Here is a 20,193-nt window from a genome sequence, read left to right on the forward strand (position 1 = left end):
AATACAAGTCTTTATTATCACCTTTTATCAATTTAACACATCCTTGCTGAATAAAAGCATTATAATTATATATTATAATTATTATATATATAATAATTAGCCTACTGACCCCAAACTTTTGAATGGTAGTGTATATTGTTACAAAAGTGTTCTATCTTGAATAAATGCTGTTCTTTTTAACTTTTTATTCATCAAAGAATCCTGAAAAAAGTATCACAGTTCCAAAAAATATTAAGCAGCGATATTGATATTTCCAATATTGATAATAAATCAGCATATTATACTGATTTCTGAAGGATCGTGTGACACTGAAGACTGAACTAATGATGCTGCAAATTCAGCTTTGATCACAGGAGTAAATTATATTTTAAAGTATAATAAAATAGAAAAGCATTAGACTATTTTAAATTGCAATAATATTTCACAACATTACTGTTTTTTCTGTATTTCTGATCAAATAAATGCTGCCTTGATGAGCAGAAGAGACTTCTTTAAAAACATAACTCTTACTGATCCCAAACTTTTGAACGGCAGTGTATATAAATCAAATAATATCTACTACTAATAAAGTAATCTTCCACAGCATATCTGTATTTAGAATGTATTATATGCTACACTTTATAGCCTATATAATGGCTTTTAACAATATTTAATTACAGAAATAACAGCATATATATAGAGAGATATAGATATATATGGGTGTGTGTGTATACAACTCAGTTATAATGTATTATTATAATAATAATATATAATGTTTTATTATATAATAATAAATTATAATAATCTTCGAATAATATTGCTTGCTCTTGTTAAGAGGAGAGACCCTATACGACTAAATGTCTGCTGTTAACACATTTAAAAGTCAGTACGCGCTTGTCCGGGTTCTTTTGCTGCATCCCAACCTTTTACTGTACTGTCTGTCTGAGTTTTTCCTCCACTTGCACATGTTTACACCGAAGCAGCGCTCTAGTCAAGCTGCACGCCACGGGCTTCTTTTTGTCTGACGGGTCTCGCTGACAGCGCCATCGCCGTGATTGGTCAACTGCCACGTCAATCAAAACACTCAGCACGCGATTGGTATAAATGAGTCACTCCGCTCCGCCTTCACTCCGCGTTCGGAACACTTCCGCTAAGCCACCATGCCCTGCGGAAGTTGAATTGTTACAGTCGGACACTGTGGAAGCACTGTAGTGGTCGCGCGAAGGTGGCGAGTTAAGAGTCGTAAACACACTGTAGGCGCCTAGGACTGGGCGGAGAGAGGGTTAACTAGTTCATACGCCCCTCAGACCCACGGAAACAGTGAGAGAAGGGTTTCAAACAGCGCCCTAAACCCCCGTCAGGTCCCGTGTGTGTGGGCGCAGCGAGGCGGGAGGAGATGGAGCCCTCGCCGGCTAAGGGTAAAGCGCAGGGTCGCCTTCTGGTGTCCACCAGCCTGGACGCCAAAGATGAGCTGGAGGAGGTAGGGCTCGACTCGTTCCCATCGGCCGTCAACATACGTGTCAGTGCGTCCTTCACAGCACACATTAGAGAAGAAAACATGGTGAAAACTAAGTACAATAACAAAAGGGCAAGCAGAATGGAGAAGTTGCAGGGATGGCTTTTGTAGTCTTTTGTTATTATTTGTCATATATATATATATATATATATATATATAGACTTTATTATATCTAGTCTTATTTGTTGATTCAAATATAAATGAAGGAGTTGTGGCAACGGTGTAAACATGATGTGTGCTGAACATACAACGATGTTATCATGTCATACATGTACTAATGACAGCTGATGGTGTCAGTGACTCTCCATCTGCTGGGGAAGGTATTCAAAATGTATGCAGTCATGCCTTTAATTGAGATTAGACTATTTATGCATGAACTTAATGGGATCTGCAGTGTTATTTTGTTTTTGGAGTTTTTGGCATGGCATTCGTGCATGCATTCATATTGCTCTGTAATGTACTCACCAGTTTGTGTGTGTGTGTGTGTGTGTGTGTGTGTGTGTGTGTGTGCGCTTTTTTGATTTATGAGGACGAGCATCACTACATCTATAACCAATGGACTGTCAGAGCGAGAAGCCAATGATGCTCTCACTGCTCATGTGAGTTTATCAGTTGCACCCACTTATAATAACACATCAGGATTCACACAGCATAAAAACCTGGACATAGAATGGCATTTTAAAGTTGTGATTTTCAAGCCTGGAAAAATAATAGAATTTAGGAAAAGGCTAAAATGAATTGACTTTTTTCTAGTTGTTTACTCACCTGTATGGTGTTCTTTTTGAGTGCTCGTGTAAACAACACCATGTCTACATAACTTTAAGATATCTGTTGACCATGATTGGTGACATTTGTATAGTAAATATGGTCATTTAAATTTAGCACTTGACATAGAAATAGACATCTGCTCCACTAATCTCTATAAATGAAAAAAAAAATTAAGTTATTTTTTTCCCCCACCAGTTATCAGTCAGCTGTAAATGAAGAAAATTTCACTGTTCAAAAAGTGTGGGACCCCTGTTATCCTACACATGTAATTCATATGAATCAGAAATTGGGTTTTATTTCCTTTGTTATTTATAATGTGGAGTTCCAGCGAATGCCTTTTATACTTTTAAGAAATGCAAATTTAAGCAGTAATATACTTCGCTGTATTGAGAATACAGTTGTGGCAGAAGGGTTTTGTTTTGGCACATACTGTAAATTCTCTGCTATTACTTCAGCTGTGGCTATCTAAACTATTTTATAAAACAGTTACTACATAATATGAAGGATGGAAATTTTCATTAAAAGTTATTAAAGCAAATGGATTAAGCTTTATCCTTCTGCTAGAAGATCTGTTGCTGAACTACTGTTTATAAGTTTGGAGTCAGTAAGATTGTGTAATGTTCTTGAAAGAAGTCTCTTATGCTCACCAAAGACTGCAGTCATTCGATCAATAATACAGTAAAACTGTAATATTATGATATATTATTGCAATTTAAAATAACTGTTTTCTATTTGAATATATTTTAAAATGTTATTTATTCCAGTGATGCAAAGCAGAATTTTTAGCATCATTACTCCAGTCTTCAGAGTCACATGATCCTTCATAAATCATTATAATGTGCTGATTTGTTGCTCAAGAAACATTTTTTTATCAGAAAGAAGAACAGCATGACGTTTAGCCAAGGTCTGCTGGTTAATGCATATTGAGCCGTGTTGCTCACGTGAGATACATGGGATCGAAATTTTCCTGCAACTTGTAATTTCCTGTTCCGACTCTGCTTTCTTCTCTTCAACATTTCATTCATGACTGACTTGAAATTTGAGATCAATAAAAGTGGCTAAAAGGACGAAAATAAAATTCCAAAACAATTTGAGAACACTTTAAAGAAACATGCTTTATTTCGAATGATGATGATGCTGTTTAATGGAGATGGTGTGTGTGTGTGTTCAGGTGTGTAAGGGTCCACAGCAGCATGAGGAGGTGTGTCTGGGTCTCTTCATGCTTCTGCTCACAGAGCCCCCACAAGCACAGAGGGTACGCTGATGCTTCATACACGAGATCTGATTCACATGCATGTCACAGAAAGCTCTTCTACTCACACTGTTCTCCCGGAATCCCACCATTAACATAGTGTTGTGTCCTGCAGTGCTACAGAGACCTGACGTTGGTGAATCGGGACGGCATGAACGTGGTGCTCATGAAAATCAACCAGATCCTTATGGAGAAGTTTCTTAAGCTGCAGGAGGTGTGCCGTACACAGGTGGGCTCCCATCTGATGTCATTTACACTGTTTGGGATTAAAGGAGCTATTGATGAGTGGTATTTTAGAATTATTTATTTGGTCATTTTGTTGTGTCCTTTTGTCTCTTTTATTAGTTTTTAAAAAAAAAATTATATTAAATCATTTGTAAAAATTTACCTTTAATTTATTTTATTTTCAATTTAAACTTAATTATATATAATTTAGTTTCCAAAGCAACATTTTCATGTAAGTTTTCTAAGTTTAAGTTTCTCGTCTGATATTTATATTTTGTTTTTTTGTTTTGTTTTTTTATTTCAGTTGACATTGACCAATTTTACTAGTTTTAGTTTTAGTTAACAATAAAAGCACTGATGAGGTCTCATCTTCTGTGTGGGCAGCTGGTGTGGTTGGTCAGAGAGCTGGTGAAGAGCGGAGTCATTGGAGCAGATGGAGTTCTCATGACGCTCATGAAACAGATCGCTGGTACGTTCAAGCACTAATGCAAATCATGCTATGTTATTTACAGCATATCCCTACATCCTGTGTCTAACTTGTGTCAATCTGCAGGGGGAGACATATCCAACAAAAACCTGTGGTTGGCAGAGAGCGTGTTGGAGATGTTAGTGGAACAGAGGTGAGAAGTTTTGAGTCAAACAGCATGCAGCGTGATCGTTGCACTGTGAGCGGTAACTACGTCCATGCTAATAGACCAGCGTGAGTTTATTGTCAGTTGCATGAATGTGTTTGTGTGATGGACAGGGAGTGGGTGCTGAAAAGTGGGATGTTAGTGGCCATGTCTGTGTACACGTACCTGAGGCTCATAGTGGACCATGGGATGCCAAACCTATTGCCCCTCAGACAGAGAGAGGTGGACTTCTGCATCGGTCTGCTCAGAGAGAGGGTGAGTACTGGAAAGACTTCAGATCTTTTAAGAGTTACATGAAGTACACGGCTAAAGTATTTTTGAGGACGTTTTGTTTGTCTCTGTTAATCATTCAACCCTATAAACCTACTTGGTTGTATTTGATAAGCAAATTTCTAAGGCCTCTAAATTCAAAACTTTACTGAAAAACCTGTTGTACACAATCTACTACATGCCGTCTGATTGATAGTTCATTCTTTTTTAGGAAATTAAAAGGCCTTTTTTTTTTTAAGGTAAAAATGGCCCCTTTCAGGTCGTGGTTCACATGTCTTTCTGCTGTGAAATCTTTACTAGTTTTTGTGAAGTAAATGTAAGGATAACTTTTATTTTGTTAGATGAACACATACTCGACTCAAAAATCAAATTTGATTCAACAGGCTTTTGAGGAATGTTTATTTGTTATCTCTCAGTCGTTGTATTGCATTGCATTTGATGTTTTGACAACCACAATAAAAGCTACACAGCTTTGATCATAAAACTAAGCATTAAATATCTCCTTACTAAGATGTATTATTGGGAGATGTAGAGTGACAACTGATATTTATGTGATTTTATGTAAGTCTCTTAAACCGTTATAAAGATTGCATCAAATAGCTTGAGGTGTTTTTTTCCCCTCCTCGATTATGATTACTACCTATTTTCACTATATCATACTGTATGAGCCATAAAAGCCTGAAAAACTTCCATGCAATATTTTCCGTACAATTATTTAATATATTAAGCTTGATTTTTGACTGATTGTGTAGATGGGATGTGGTTATCCCACATTACACATTGAGCCATGATGCAAAACTTTGAATCTGTTTCACAGCATATCTTAATTCCCTTATCTGAATCAAAAGCAAAATAGGCCAGAAATGAAAAGAAAGCTAAATACTTTTTTATTCAGAGTGACTCGCCATAGACTAATTTCAAGGGCGCTCCCCCTGGAGCCTGCAGAGGTGAAGTGTCTCGCTCAAGGGCACTAAAGCAGGATTGTGATGTCTGTATCTGGGTCAGCAGTTGACTTGGGCTTGAACCAGCTGTGATTTCAATTAGACTGCCATCAATTATTCAGCAGATTTATAGACACCATGAAATTGACTGTACGTACCTTAGGTAAATGTTCCTGGTCTTTTAGTGCACTGGGGCTTCAACTAACTGGTTTTGATAATCAAATAATGGTTACATGATATGCGGGTAAACAAATAAAATATTTATATCTATAATATACACTGCTGTTCCAAAGTTTAGGGTCAGTAAGATTTTTTTTTTGAAATGCCCAATGAGGCTGTATTTATTTTTCAAAAATACAGTAAAAACAGCAATTTTGTGAAATATTACAATGTAAAATAACTGCTTTCTATTTTAATATATTTAAAATGCAGTTTATTCCTGTGATTCAAAGCTGAATTTTCAGCATCATTCAGTCTTCAGTGAAATCATGATACATTTTTACTAGGTTAGGTTCTTTGACTAATAGAAAGTTCAAAAGAACAGTATTTATTTTCCATCCACTCAAATTCTAATGTATAAAACATTATTTTTTTCTCAGTGAGTATTTTATTTCACGTGCACATTGCACATTACACATTACAGATGTTATTGCTGTTGTTGTGGTTTCATCTTTTGTTGCCATTCACTGGCGTTTCATGTTTTTAAATTGCTGTGTGTTTGTGTTTTAACAGTTCATGGAGTGTTTTATCATGGGGAGGGATCTGGTCAGACTCTTACAGAATGTGGCTCGTATTCCTGAGATGGATTTGCTGTGGAGAGACCTGCTGCACAATCCTCAGACCCTTAGCCCACAGTTCACAGGTGTGTGGGAGGGAATTTCTACAGTAATGCATCAGTTTTGGACATAAATAGTATGCACAGTAAAATCTGTGTGTGTGATATTAAACTGGTGTGTCTTGTCCCTTCCTGCTGCAGGTATATTGCAGCTCCTCACCTCTAGAACCTCACGCAAGTTTCTGGCCTGTCGACTCACCCCTGACATGGAGACCAAGCTGCTGTTCATGACCTCACGGGTAAATGCTCACAAACACTGACACCTAACACTGAAACCTCAATACGTTCATGACTTGAAAGTCAAACACTTGCTCTTCCTGGCTGCAGGTTCGGTTCGGCCAGCAGAAGCGCTATCAGGACTGGTTTCAGCGGCAGTATCTGTCCACAGCTGAAAGCCAATCGCTGCGCTGTGACCTCATTCGTTACATATGCGGTGTGGTTCATCCATCCAATGAAGTGCTGAGTTCTGACATTCTGCCGCGCTGGGCGATCATTGGATGGCTCCTGACTACCTGCACGGTAAGCAAGTACTAAAAACATTCCGATTTTTCTGGATATCATTTTGGATTCCATATCAACGCTAAAGGTTTAACTCCGTCTCTCTGCAGTCTAATGTTGCTGCATCTAATGCCAAACTGGCCTTGTTCTATGACTGGCTGTTCTTCAACCCAGAGAAAGACAGCATCATGAACATCGGTAAGTGAGGCAGGAAGCCATTATTGAGTCATTTAGATTTGACTTCTTAAACAGACATGTACGAACCACATGCTTTGCTTTAACCCAGTCACTGATGCTCTGCTTTTATTTTCTTTTGATATCTGTCTCTCTCTCTTTCTGTCTCACGCTCTCTCTCTCTCTCTCTCTCTCTCTCTCTCTCTCTCTATCACTCCATGAAGCCACATCCTGCTATAACAGCCACACTACTGGACTTTATGTGTCGGGTGAGAAACTCTTTTTCAGTTCTTATTATTATATCTATTATATCATTATTATATCAGTTCTTATTATCTTAATAATATTAACAGATTTAGATTTTAATAATGTATTAGTAAATGTTGAAATTAACATTAACTAAAATTAATAAATGCTTTAGAAGTATTTTTCATTTGTTAGCTCATGTTCACTAATGTAGTTAACAAATGGAAGCTTATTGTAAAGTGTTACTAAAAAAAAATAATAATACACGTTTTTGCTGATGCAACTAATGATAATAACCAATAATATCACAGGAAGTTCTGTGTGTTGTGAATGTCAGTCTTTTAAATCTTGGGTTAACCTGTATTTTATTCCACTTCAGATCATCCCAAACTTCTTCCCTCCTCTTGAGGGTCAAGTTCGGCAGGGCGTGTTCAACTCTCTCAACTTCATCATGGAGAAGAGAGTTCTGGCGTGAGTTTAACACACACACACACACACACACACACACACACAAACACACACACACACACACACACACACACACACACACACACATACTCATTAACATGTGCTCATAACAGACACTTCATCAAGAATTCCACCACTGTGTCTCTGCTGGTTTAGGGATGCTTTCTGTTAATGATCCTGACTATGTCTCTTGCTCTTTCAGTAACCTAGCACCTCTGTTTGACAACCCTAAACTGGACCGTGAGCTGCGGTCTATGCTGAGAGAACGCTTCCCAGAGTTCTGCAATTCCCCCTCACCGCCCACTGAAGGTCAGAGCTCCTCATCACTGATTCATTGCCAGTCATGTCAAAAACAAAAGCTCCAAACCAATTTAGTCCACCAGAAATATTATGCAAAACGGGCATTCTTTTTTTTTTCAGCATACTATGATTTGGGATGCACTAAACTTGCATAAATCTTGATAAACCTCTTTTGCTGGGAAGAGGGATTTGAGACTTTTTTGAGTGGTTCTGGATAAATGACAATGAATGTGATGTCAAAACGTCACGCCACACTTTAAAAAAAAAAAAAGTTGTCACCTTTATATAAAACGTGATCAAATTCATTTTAAAAATTAATTTACCATGCATGCAAATGCATATACTGCTCAATAACAGAGAGTCTTTTGTTTTGAGTCTTACTACTGTTATCTAATTTCCCCATCTCATCAGTGAAGTAAATACTTGAGTAGAAATATGAGTGTGTGCAGTGGTCCTCAACATTTCTGACTCTTTGTCAAGGTCTTTATTTGAAGGCCCTCCGAGATATTTCTGGTACTTTGCTGTAATGACAAAGCTGCTCAGTTTCAAACTGTTTTAGTTAGAGAAAATTAAAATTAAACTAAATTAAACAAATTAAAATAAAATAAAAAAATGACATTTTAATAATTAAATATTATTTGTTATGTATGTCTATTAATATTATATTAATATTTAATTAATACAATTAAATAAAATAATTCAAGTAATTAATTTCTGTAATTCCAGAAGTTGGTCTTTTGGGGTGTACACTTTTATATTACCAATGAATTTACAACTTATCTAGTCATTTGTGATTACAGGGATTGATTTATTTTTATTTATTTATTTATTTATTTTAATACTCTAACTGCAATTTTTTGGCGATAAATTATTTTAGAGCTTGACATGACTAGTAATATTTATATTCATTATAAAAATGTCATTGACAATAATATTTTATTAATTTCCATAACTTTTCCAGGTTGAGAAATCACACTTTTGTTTGTTTTTTGTTGTTGTTGTTGTTTTTTGTTTTTGTTTTTAGACTGAAGGAATTCTGGTTCTTAAATTAAAATTAAGAAGGAAGCCTGTGTAGTTTGTAATAGAAATATTACAATTAAGATACAGCTAGGATTATAACATTACAAACCACAATCTCATAAGTCAGTGGAATGAAATTCTGCTTGAGTTATGGCATGTTTTAATCTTTTTGTAGTAAAAATGGAGGAATCGGTTCCCTTGGAGATGGACAATCATGTGCTTGATAAGGAGGATGGTTGCTATGACAACACAGATGCTACCTTCAGTGATGATGAGGAAGAATTGAACAACAAGGGTAAGATGCTTGCGGTAATGACGGATACACTTTAGCTCAGGCCTTCAGATCAACCAATTAGGAATAAGAGGCTCGGCTTCACGGCACTATTTCAGTTGGGATGAAGCGCATGTTCTCTGCTTTAGTATTCAACCATGACCGAATCTAGATCAGTGGCTCTGGCTCAGAATGATGCCCATGACCCACTTTTGTATTTTCAGTTCATATCAGTGCTGTCATGATATATGAACTCTTGTTTTTCCCAAGGTAAAAAACGAGAGTTCAGGTTCCATCAGCTAAAGGAAACCTACATCGACGAGCCTGCTGACATCACACCTTTTGTCGACCAATTGGACGAGGCACTTAAAGAGAGGGTTCTGCAGCTGCAGAAAGGAAGGTGAGACACATATTATAATAACATGTATTACAGTTATAATAAGATCTCAATTGCATGATTCTCAATTTGTGCAGTTCTTTCTCTCTCAGTGACACAGAAACACATTGTGAGGTCATGCAGGAAATTGTGGATCTTATTTTAGAGGTGAGTTCAGGGTGAAAATTTCGATCTGAGCTTTAAATACGACTAATGATACACACACTTTTTTTATTTGTCCTGTTTCAGGAGGATTTCGACTCTGAGCAGATGTCCACTCTAGCTTCCTGTCTGGCTGAACTCTTTAAGAGTCACTTCAGAGGAGATGTGTTGCCTGAGGAGATCACAGAAGAGTATGTTTCCCTCTCTTTCTTAAAGTCTGTTTGCACATTATTTAGTGGTTAGCTCTAGATATGTGTCTTTGGTTCCAGCCTGCATTGTGTCCTGATTGCCCTCCATATTTTCCTGTCACTACTGTTCAATTTTCTTATTGGAGAGGCTAATGGGATGCTGTGTGTGTGTGTGCAGGTCACTGGAGGAGTCCGTGTGTAAGCCGGTGTGTCTGATCTTCAGGAACTTGTGTCAGATGCAGGAGGACAACAGCGGCTTCTCTGTCCTGCTAGATCTGCTCGCCGAGCTTTACCAGAAACAGCCGAAAATCGGTTATCATCTGCTCTACTACCTCAAAGCTAGGTAGGGTCAAAAAGTCCAAATAATAACATCCAAGTGACAAGTGATGAGCAACAAGATATATTGCCAGTCGGTTGGTTTCTGTTTTGGTAAGACCATGACACACCAAGCTGATGTTCAGCGTAGCGAAGCAGTACGGAAGTGAAGAAAACAAGCAAACAACAAACTCAAGAGGGCAAACATAGAAGGCTCTTCTCATTGTTTATCAGCAGTCCTAGCTATTCTGGTTCCCCTTGTTGAATGACAGACTACTGCCACCTGCTGGAATGGAGAGTTAATTACACTCATAAAGGCACATACAGAGTAGTTTTCTGGTCCTAAAATCTGTACCCGACCCAAATCACTTCTTACCCGCACGTGACGTGCATAAATTAATTATTTAAAAGGAAAAACCTGACCCTGACCCGACCCGACGGCATGTATTTTCGAACCCAACTGGACCCGAACGTAAACGGCAGTCAGTAAAGAAAATTCCCGGTGTCCTGCTGACAAATTTGGCCGCTGCTCCATGCTTTCATTTATTTATTTACTTATTTATTATTACTGTAAATTACATTTAAATTTAGACATTTAGCAGACGCTTTTATTAAAAGCGACTTACAAATGAGGACAATAGAAGCAATCAAAATCAACAAAAGAGCAATGATATGCAAGTGCTATAACAAGTCTCAGTTAGCCTAATGCAGTACACGTAGCAAGGTTTTTTTTAATCATATAATAAATAAAAAGAAAACATAGAATAGAAAAATAATAGAGCAAGCTAGTGTTAGAGGCCTTTTTTGCTATTGTTAGTCAGAAAAAGTCAGAATTATAATTGTGTAATAAATAAAAATAAAACAAATAGATAGAATGCAAAAAGATTAGAGAAGCAAGTGTTATTTTTTTATAAAGAATAGAATTAGAAATTTAAAAATTAAAATGATTGCCTGCCTGATGAATACAAGTTATTTCTGAGTTCGCCTTTCAGTTGTGACCAGTGGATCGGGAAATAAATGTGATTAGCTTGATAAAAATTAAATCGATAGCCTAATAAATCATGGATTCTCTAGTGTTGTCTGCAACGCTGTCTCCGGCGAAGGGCTTCTGCACACAAAAAGAAAAGCCCTGCATGAACACGCAGCTTAATGAAGTGAGTGGCTTTCTCTGATGAATCTCATATCTATAAGATGGGTTTCTGTGTGTGAGGTTACAAACGTTTGTTTCTTTTCTACATGCGTTTCTCAAAAATGCACTTAACACGAACACAAATGTGCATCCCAATAGTTGTGTCCATTTGGAAAAAGCACATTTATTTTAAGTTACCCGAGACCCAAGGCCACTAATACCAAGCCAGAGCCGTGTCTGAGGCACTCGTCAAAGTTTTGGACCCAAACCTGCTCGGACCTCGGGTTTTTGGATCCAAGTAGACCCGTGAAGACCTCTAGTACAGAGCATATATTTAATTAAATCATGCCCTGTGCAATTTGATAAACGCTTTAAGCCATGATACAAGGCCCTTTTTTCTTTTGATTAATTGTGCAGCCCTACTCTGAACTCTCAGGCCCGGTTTCACAAACGGGGCTTAGCTTAAGCCAGGACTAGACCTTAGTTAAATTAAGATATTTAAGCAACTTTTACAAAAATGCCTTAGAAGAAAACATTACAGGTGTGCATCTTGACAGAACAATGACACTGACATATTTTAAGATATATCAGAGCAAGATATTTTCATTTGAGACAGCTCAAACATGCATTTTAATCTGGGACTAGCTTAAGCCTTGTCTGTGAAACCGGGGGTCAGTGTTTCATAGTAGACTGTTTTGTGCATCTTTGTAGCAAAGCAGCAGCGGGGAAGATGAGCCTGTACGAGTCCTTTGCTCAGGCCACGGCTCTGGGCGACCTGCACACCTGCTTGATGATGGACATGAAGGCCTGTCAGGAGGATGATGTGAGGCTCCTGTGTTACCTAACCCCCTCCATCTATTCAGAGGTAACACACGTCATGCTCGAACACCATGTGCCTGCAACAGAGGCTTTCACAGCCTTGCTTGACTTTTTCCTGTGTCTGTGTTGTACAGTTCCCAGATGAGACCCTGTGTAGTGGAGAGCTCCTCAACATGATCGTGGCTGTCATTGATTCAGCGCAGGTTTCAAATATAGACTTTTAAATAGAAAGTTCACTTACTCACCTTTGTGTCATTCCAAACCCATAATACTTTGATTCACCTTTGAAAAACAAATGAAGATATTTTTAATGAAACCTGGGTGATTTCTGTCTCTTCATAGAAAGTCTATTATACCAAAATTTTGATGCCTCAGAAAGTTCATAAAGATGAATTATTTAGTTCGTAAAGATGATCAGATTTCATATATAGCACTTACTTGACGCACGAGAACAAACCTCATTGGTTCTCGCCCTGACAAGCAGGTAGGGTGTGACATGAGGGTGAGTAGATGATGAAAAGAAATCCTATTTTTGGCTGAATTTTCCTTTAACACTGATTAAATTTAGATTTTTTTTTTTCTTTTTTCCAAATCTCTTTTAACCTCTTACTCTTGTTTTAACCTCACAGCTTCAGGAGCTGCTGTGTCACGTGATGACGGGTAACCTGGTGATGTTCCGTAAAGACTCAGTTGTCAGATGCAGGAGGACAACAGCGGCTTCTCTGTCCTGCTAGATCTGCTCGCCGAGCTTTACCAGAAACAGCCGAAAATCGGTTATCATCTGCTCTACTACCTCAAAGCTAGGTAGGGTCAAAAAGTCCAAATAATAACATCCAAGTGACAAGTGATGAGCAACAAGATATATTGCCAGTCGGTTGGTTTCTGTTTTGGTAAGACCATGACACACCAAGCTGATGTTCAGCGTAGCGAAGCAGTACGGAAGTGAAGAAAACAAGCAAACAACAAACTCAAGAGGGCAAACATAGAAGGCTCTTCTCATTGTTTATCAGCAGTCCTAGCTATTCTGGTTCCCCTTGTTGAATGACAGACTACTGCCACCTGCTGGAATGGAGAGTTAATTACACTCATAAAGGCACATACAGAGTAGTTTTCTGGTCCTAAAATCTGTACCCGACCCAAATCACTTCTTACCCGCACGTGACGTGCATAAATTAATTATTTAAAAGGAAAAACCTGACCCTGACCCGACCCGACGGCATGTATTTTCGAACCCAACTGGACCCGAACGTAAACGGCAGTCAGTAAAGAAAATTCCCGGTGTCCTGCTGACAAATTTGGCCGCTGCTCCATGCTTTCATTTATTTATTTACTTATTTATTATTACTGTAAATTACATTTAAATTTAGACATTTAGCAGACGCTTTTATTAAAAGCGACTTACAAATGAGGACAATAGAAGCAATCAAAATCAACAAAAGAGCAATGATATGCAAGTGCTATAACAAGTCTCAGTTAGCCTAATGCAGTACACGTAGCAAGGTTTTTTTTAATCATATAATAAATAAAAAGAAAACATAGAATAGAAAAATAATAGAGCAAGCTAGTGTTAGAGGCCTTTTTTGCTATTGTTAGTCAGAAAAAGTCAGAATTATAATTGTGTAATAAATAAAAATAAAACAAATAGATAGAATGCAAAAAGATTAGAGAAGCAAGTGTTATTTTTTTATAAAGAATAGAATTAGAAATTTAAAAATTAAAATGATTGCCTGCCTGATGAATACAAGTTATTTCTGAGTTCGCCTTTCAGTTGTGACCAGTGGATCGGGAAATAAATGTGATTAGCTTGATAAAAATTAAATCGATAGCCTAATAAATCATGGATTCTCTAGTGTTGTCTGCAACGCTGTCTCCGGCGAAGGGCTTCTGCACACAAAAAGAAAAGCCCTGCATGAACACGCAGCTTAATGAAGTGAGTGGCTTTCTCTGATGAATCTCATATCTATAAGATGGGTTTCTGTGTGTGAGGTTACAAACGTTTGTTTCTTTTCTACATGCGTTTCTCAAAAATGCACTTAACACGAACACAAATGTGCATCCCAATAGTTGTGTCCATTTGGAAAAAGCACATTTATTTTAAGTTACCCGAGACCCAAGGCCACTAATACCAAGCCAGAGCCGTGTCTGAGGCACTCGTCAAAGTTTTGGACCCAAACCTGCTCGGACCTCGGGTTTTTGGATCCAAGTAGACCCGTGAAGACCTCTAGTACAGAGCATATATTTAATTAAATCATGCCCTGTGCAATTTGATAAACGCTTTAAGCCATGATACAAGGCCCTTTTTTCTTTTGATTAATTGTGCAGCCCTACTCTGAACTCTCAGGCCCGGTTTCACAAACGGGGCTTAGCTTAAGCCAGGACTAGACCTTAGTTAAATTAAGATATTTAAGCAACTTTTACAAAAATGCCTTAGAAGAAAACATTACAGGTGTGCATCTTGACAGAACAATGACACTGACATATTTTAAGATATATCAGAGCAAGATATTTTCATTTGAGACAGCTCAAACATGCATTTTAATCTGGGACTAGCTTAAGCCTTGTCTGTGAAACCGGGGGTCAGTGTTTCATAGTAGACTGTTTTGTGCATCTTTGTAGCAAAGCAGCAGCGGGGAAGATGAGCCTGTACGAGTCCTTTGCTCAGGCCACGGCTCTGGGCGACCTGCACACCTGCTTGATGATGGACATGAAGGCCTGTCAGGAGGATGATGTGAGGCTCCTGTGTTACCTAACCCCCTCCATCTATTCAGAGGTAACACACGTCATGCTCGAACACCATGTGCCTGCAACAGAGGCTTTCACAGCCTTGCTTGACTTTTTCCTGTGTCTGTGTTGTACAGTTCCCAGATGAGACCCTGTGTAGTGGAGAGCTCCTCAACATGATCGTGGCTGTCATTGATTCAGCGCAGGTTTCAAATATAGACTTTTAAATAGAAAGTTCACTTACTCACCTTTGTGTCATTCCAAACCCATAATACTTTGATTCACCTTTGAAAAACAAATGAAGATATTTTTAATGAAACCTGGGTGATTTCTGTCTCTTCATAGAAAGTCTATTATACCAAAATTTTGATGCCTCAGAAAGTTCATAAAGATGAATTATTTAGTTCGTAAAGATGATCAGATTTCATATATAGCACTTACTTGACGCACGAGAACAAACCTCATTGGTTCTCGCCCTGACAAGCAGGTAGGGTGTGACATGAGGGTGAGTAGATGATGAAAAGAAATCCTATTTTTGGCTGAATTTTCCTTTAACACTGATTAAATTTAGATTTTTTTTTTTCTTTTTTCCAAATCTCTTTTAACCTCTTACTCTTGTTTTCACCTCACAGCTTCAGGAGCTGATGTGTCACGTGATGATGGGTAATCTGGTGATGTTCCGTAAAGACTCAGTACTCCACATCCTCAGTAAGTTTACGGCGGTTTTCAGGCTCTGATGGCTGTTCAAATTGTATAGTTAAACCAAACAATCCAAGCACCAAGTTTGAAAAATCAATGGGGGCTTGAGGCAAAAATGCCCCCCAAACTCAAGATAAGGGTGCAAAAAATGCCCTTGCGTAATTAAATCTGTTACGGGTGTCACGATTAAAGTGAAATGTGGATATGAATAAAAAATGAAGTGCATAACTTGCGCTATACTTAAGTCATGGACCACTTCAGTGTTCTTTGCTCACTTTATGTATATAATTTGTTGCCAGTGTGAATAACTAATGTGAGGTCTTTTTTTATGCATTAGAAAATCAAATGCAATAAACTATTACATGTTTAGCTTGTTTTGTCTGTGTAGCTAGAATATGATGATCACTGAACACATTTAAACCCATTTAATTATAAATTAGTTTTTCACCCTGACAAATGTGGCATCACACAACAGATTTAATCTAGTGCTTTTATCTGTGTGAATGTGCCAGACATTCTTCCATTGCTTTGTAAAGCTCATTTTGTTCTGTGCATCTGTGTGTTTTAGTTCAGTCTCTGGACTGGGAGACGTTTGAGCAGTACAGCACTTGGCAGCTTTTCCTGGCGCACAGTATCCCTCTGGAGACCATCATCCCCATTTTACAGCACCTCAAATACAAGGGTGAGCGTCTCTCTCCATAGACACGCTGTCACTCTACACATACTCACTCCACCTATAATCCTTTTCTCCCTTTACTCACAGAACATCCTGAAGCTCTGTCCTGCCTGCTGCTGCAGTTACGAAGAGAAAAGTAAGTCTTTTCACTCAAATGGTTATTTATCTTGTCTTTTGTGGGACACAGTCATCTTTTTCTTTTTTTTCTTTTTTTTTGCTGTGTTGTGCTGAAGGCCGAGTGAGGAGATGGTGAAGATGGTGCTGAGCCGACCTTACAACCAAGAGGACCAGTTCACCACCAGCATCCTGCGGCACTGGGCGGTGAAACATGACGACCTGCTGGGAGAACACATCAAAGCACTGCTCATCAAGAACAACAACATGCCCCGTAAACGACAGAGGTAATGACATATTCAGCCCTCTGAACTGAAAGGTGGGTGCTGAGTGTTTAAGACCCTGGGCTCGGGACACTCAAGCTCAAGTGGATTGAACCCAGGGTCTATAGCACTGGAGAAACATCAAATAGTTTAAATATTTATACTGTAAAATTAACCAATATTTTGAAGATCTTGCCAGTGGGCCAGTTTTCTGCCCATTTGTTGTCATGACTTGCAAGTATGATGGCACTAAGACAAAAATATTTAACAGCAACTCTTATTTAAACCTCTGTAGCAAATGTTGCTGGAGTTTGATTTATTTCACAAATCTATTATTAAATATCCTTCAAATAAATTATTAAACATGCTTTTGTGTGTTCATGCTAGGAATAATTATGTGGAAAATACTATTTTAAGTAAATCTTTATTTGCCCTAAACATTTTGCATCTACTGAATCGAAATAACGAATCACTATTTGTTTTTGTTTTTAAAGAAATTAATTTCATTCAGTAGGGATGCATTAAATGGAACATATTTCTATTTCAAACAAATGCTTTTAAACTTTCTATTCAAAGAATCCTGAAATGCATCAGGGTTTCCACAAAAATATTAAGCAGCGCAACTGTTTTCAACATTGATAATCATAAATGTTTCATAAGCAGCAAATCAGCATATTATACTGATTTCTGAAGGATCATGTGACACTGAAGACTGGAGTAATAATGCTGAAAATTCAGCTTTGAAATCACGGAAATAAATTGCATGTTAAAATGTGTTCAAATTGAAAACCGTTATTTAAAACGGCTATAATATTTCACAATATTACAGTTTTTACTGTATTTTTTAATCAAATGAATGCAGCCTTGGAGAACATAAGAGACTTCTTTGAAAAACATTACAAAATCTTACCAACCTCTAACTTGTTGAAATTTTTAAAGAGACACACATTTGTGTTGTGTTTTTGTGTAGTTTGAGGAGCTCCAGCAGTAAACTGGCTCAGCTGACCCTGGAACAGATGCTGGAACATCTGGACAGTTTGAGACACAATCTCAGCAACACCAAGAACAACTGTGAGTTCAATCTCAAGCTCTTACAGTCCTTGAAACGCCACTAAATTCTTAGCAGCCTGGTTGTCTTTTTCACTGTTCATATTGATTTAAACAATGCCTTCTGAATTGTTCCTGTTGGTGTATCAGTCTTTTCCCAGACGCCAATATTGCAGGCCCTACAGCATGTTCAGGCCAGCTGCGATGAGGCCCACAAAATGAGGTGTTTTATTTTTTTATTTGATCAGTTTATCTTTTTTTATCTTGTTTTATTCTATTTTCAAGTTCTTATTTGACTAACTGTCCATTTTTTCTTTTCTTCTGCCAGATTCAGTGATCTTTTCTCATTAGCTGAGGAGTATGAGGATTCCTCCAAACAACATAAACCTCGACGCAGAGCCCCAGCGTCTTCTCCACGATCCCGCAAGGGTGCGGCTCCTCAAACCTGCAATGATGAGGAGAGCGCGTCCAGCAGCGCTTCGGTAAATCCACACTCACAATATGACATCATAACGAAAGCCTTCAGGCCAGCACACATATTATTATGTTGTGTTTAAAATGCCCTTTGTTGACGCTTCTCCAGGAGGAAGAGGATTCCAAACCCAAAGCTCCCAAGAGAAAACGGAAAGGAGTAGGATCTGACAGTGACTGAGAGGACAAACCCTCGCCTCCACGCCAACCACACCCAGCATAACCACGCCCCCTCTGCGACTGTGACGTCACTGGGGACTACCTGCCAATCATCTGCTCCAGTCACTCGGGCAGCCTGCCCAAACACACTCCTCCTGCAGGGGCACAACTCTTTCTCTGGACTCAAATGCAGTGGAGCCTGGGAGACAAGCCTCTACAATCTCTAACCACTGGACTCCTTGGCTATTTCAAGCCTGAGAGTTTGGTTAAGTGCGAGGACGGGCGCAGTGGGGGCGGCTAAGCCTGGAGAACCTACATCCAGACTGGCATAGACTGACAGACATACAAACAAGACAGACTGCCTTAAAGGAGAGGGTTACTTAATGTTCCCCAATGGCCCACCCATAAAAATTCATGGTAATGTACTTCAAAGAGCGATTACCGCTAACGGTAGTGAACCCAGACTGTAACATGAAGTACAGGGATCTTAAACTGATTAAAGATTTTACTGCATTTGGAGGTTCGTTTTGGAATAGTGGAAAGCAGATAGGCGTCTTCAGGTTCAAGCCTTTTATCTTTTCATGCTGAACAGACCTTTCCCCCGTGCCCATCATAAATAAAGATTGACGCTCTGCCCTGTTTGGACGCTGTGGCTCGTCAGAGTGGAGCCGAGACTTTACAGAGGGTCTGAGAGTTTTTATCTCATGTTTGAAATGAAAGCAGGACCGTACAACCGGAGGACTTGACTTGTTGGACTTTTTAAAGAATTCTTTCTACTGACTTATTTTCATAAAAACAGATTGTAACTATGTTAAAGGACAATGATATTAATAAAAAAAAGGGTGGAAAAAGTTTGGTTTTCTTGCCAGAATGTCACGTTTGAAGTCTTACGTTCTTGTTGGGATGAGAACAATCGTATTAGCTGTCCTCAACAATTTCTTTAGTTTCTTATTGAATTAAAACTTTGCTTAGCATGAAGTTTTTTTTTCAATGCAATCCAACTAACATGAGTGCAGGGTTTCCAGGTCTGTGTAACAAAACTAGCCCAATGGCCCTATCCTAAATATCAAAACTCCCATACCTAAAATACATATTTTTACAGTCGCTGTTATGCATTATAAACAAATTCAACTTTAAAATCTCTATATAAACTAAAAAAATAAATAAAACCCGTTTTCATAAGAATGTATTTTAAAGATAATTTTGAAAAATTCAAATAAGCTTTATACATCTTTATTGGAAAGGGTTTAAACAATGATTTTATGCTTGTTCAGTGAACCATAAGCAATTATTGCACATGCACCTGTGGAACAGTCCTTAAGACAGGTTGTAGGCAATAAAGGTAACAGTTACAATAACTTATGACAGTAAAGAGACCTTTCTACTGACTCTGAAAAACACCAGAAGAAGGATGTGCAGGATTCTTTAACATGCCATAGTCCTGCTGCAGAGAGGCATGAGGACCGCAGATGTGGCCAGAGCAATGTCTGAAATATAAGGAGCCTAAGACAGTGCTACAGGGAGACAGGAAGGACAGCCGATCGGCTTTGCAGTGGCAAACCATGTGTAACTATGTGCCCCCTCAGACGTGTCCATGAACTTGCTAGTGCCTTGGAAGAGTGGAATAACATCTCACATTTGTTGAATTTTTTTTATGTT

General features: G+C 38.3%; 1 protein-coding gene across 1 annotated transcript; it reads left to right on the forward strand.

Annotated features, from left to right (window-relative positions):
• Positions 1–1,123: 1,123 nt before the first annotated feature.
• Positions 1,124–19,375, forward strand: LOC107677482 (integrator complex subunit 3-like). Its single transcript, XM_016472403.1, has 29 exons — positions 1,124–1,473; positions 2,025–2,094; positions 3,435–3,518; positions 3,631–3,744; positions 4,125–4,209; positions 4,294–4,360; positions 4,486–4,627; positions 6,316–6,445; positions 6,560–6,657; positions 6,746–6,937; positions 7,027–7,121; positions 7,287–7,359; positions 7,716–7,807; positions 8,007–8,113; positions 9,300–9,419; positions 9,666–9,795; positions 9,885–9,939; positions 10,021–10,124; positions 10,300–10,464; positions 12,277–12,430; positions 12,519–12,587; positions 15,738–15,813; positions 16,373–16,486; positions 16,568–16,616; positions 16,714–16,881; positions 17,828–17,928; positions 18,055–18,127; positions 18,233–18,386; positions 18,488–19,375. Exons 1-29 carry the CDS (start codon positions 1,376–1,378, stop codon positions 18,554–18,556), a joined length of 3,048 nt encoding a protein of 1,015 aa, XP_016327889.1. The 5' UTR covers positions 1,124–1,375; the 3' UTR covers positions 18,557–19,375.
• The last annotated feature ends 818 nt before the right edge of the window (positions 19,376–20,193 follow it).

The sequence above is a fragment of the Sinocyclocheilus anshuiensis genome, unplaced genomic scaffold, assembly GCF_001515605.1.
Source record: "Sinocyclocheilus anshuiensis isolate Anshui unplaced genomic scaffold, SAMN03320099.WGS_v1.1 scaffold804, whole genome shotgun sequence".
Taxonomy (NCBI): domain Eukaryota; kingdom Metazoa; phylum Chordata; class Actinopteri; order Cypriniformes; family Cyprinidae; genus Sinocyclocheilus; species Sinocyclocheilus anshuiensis.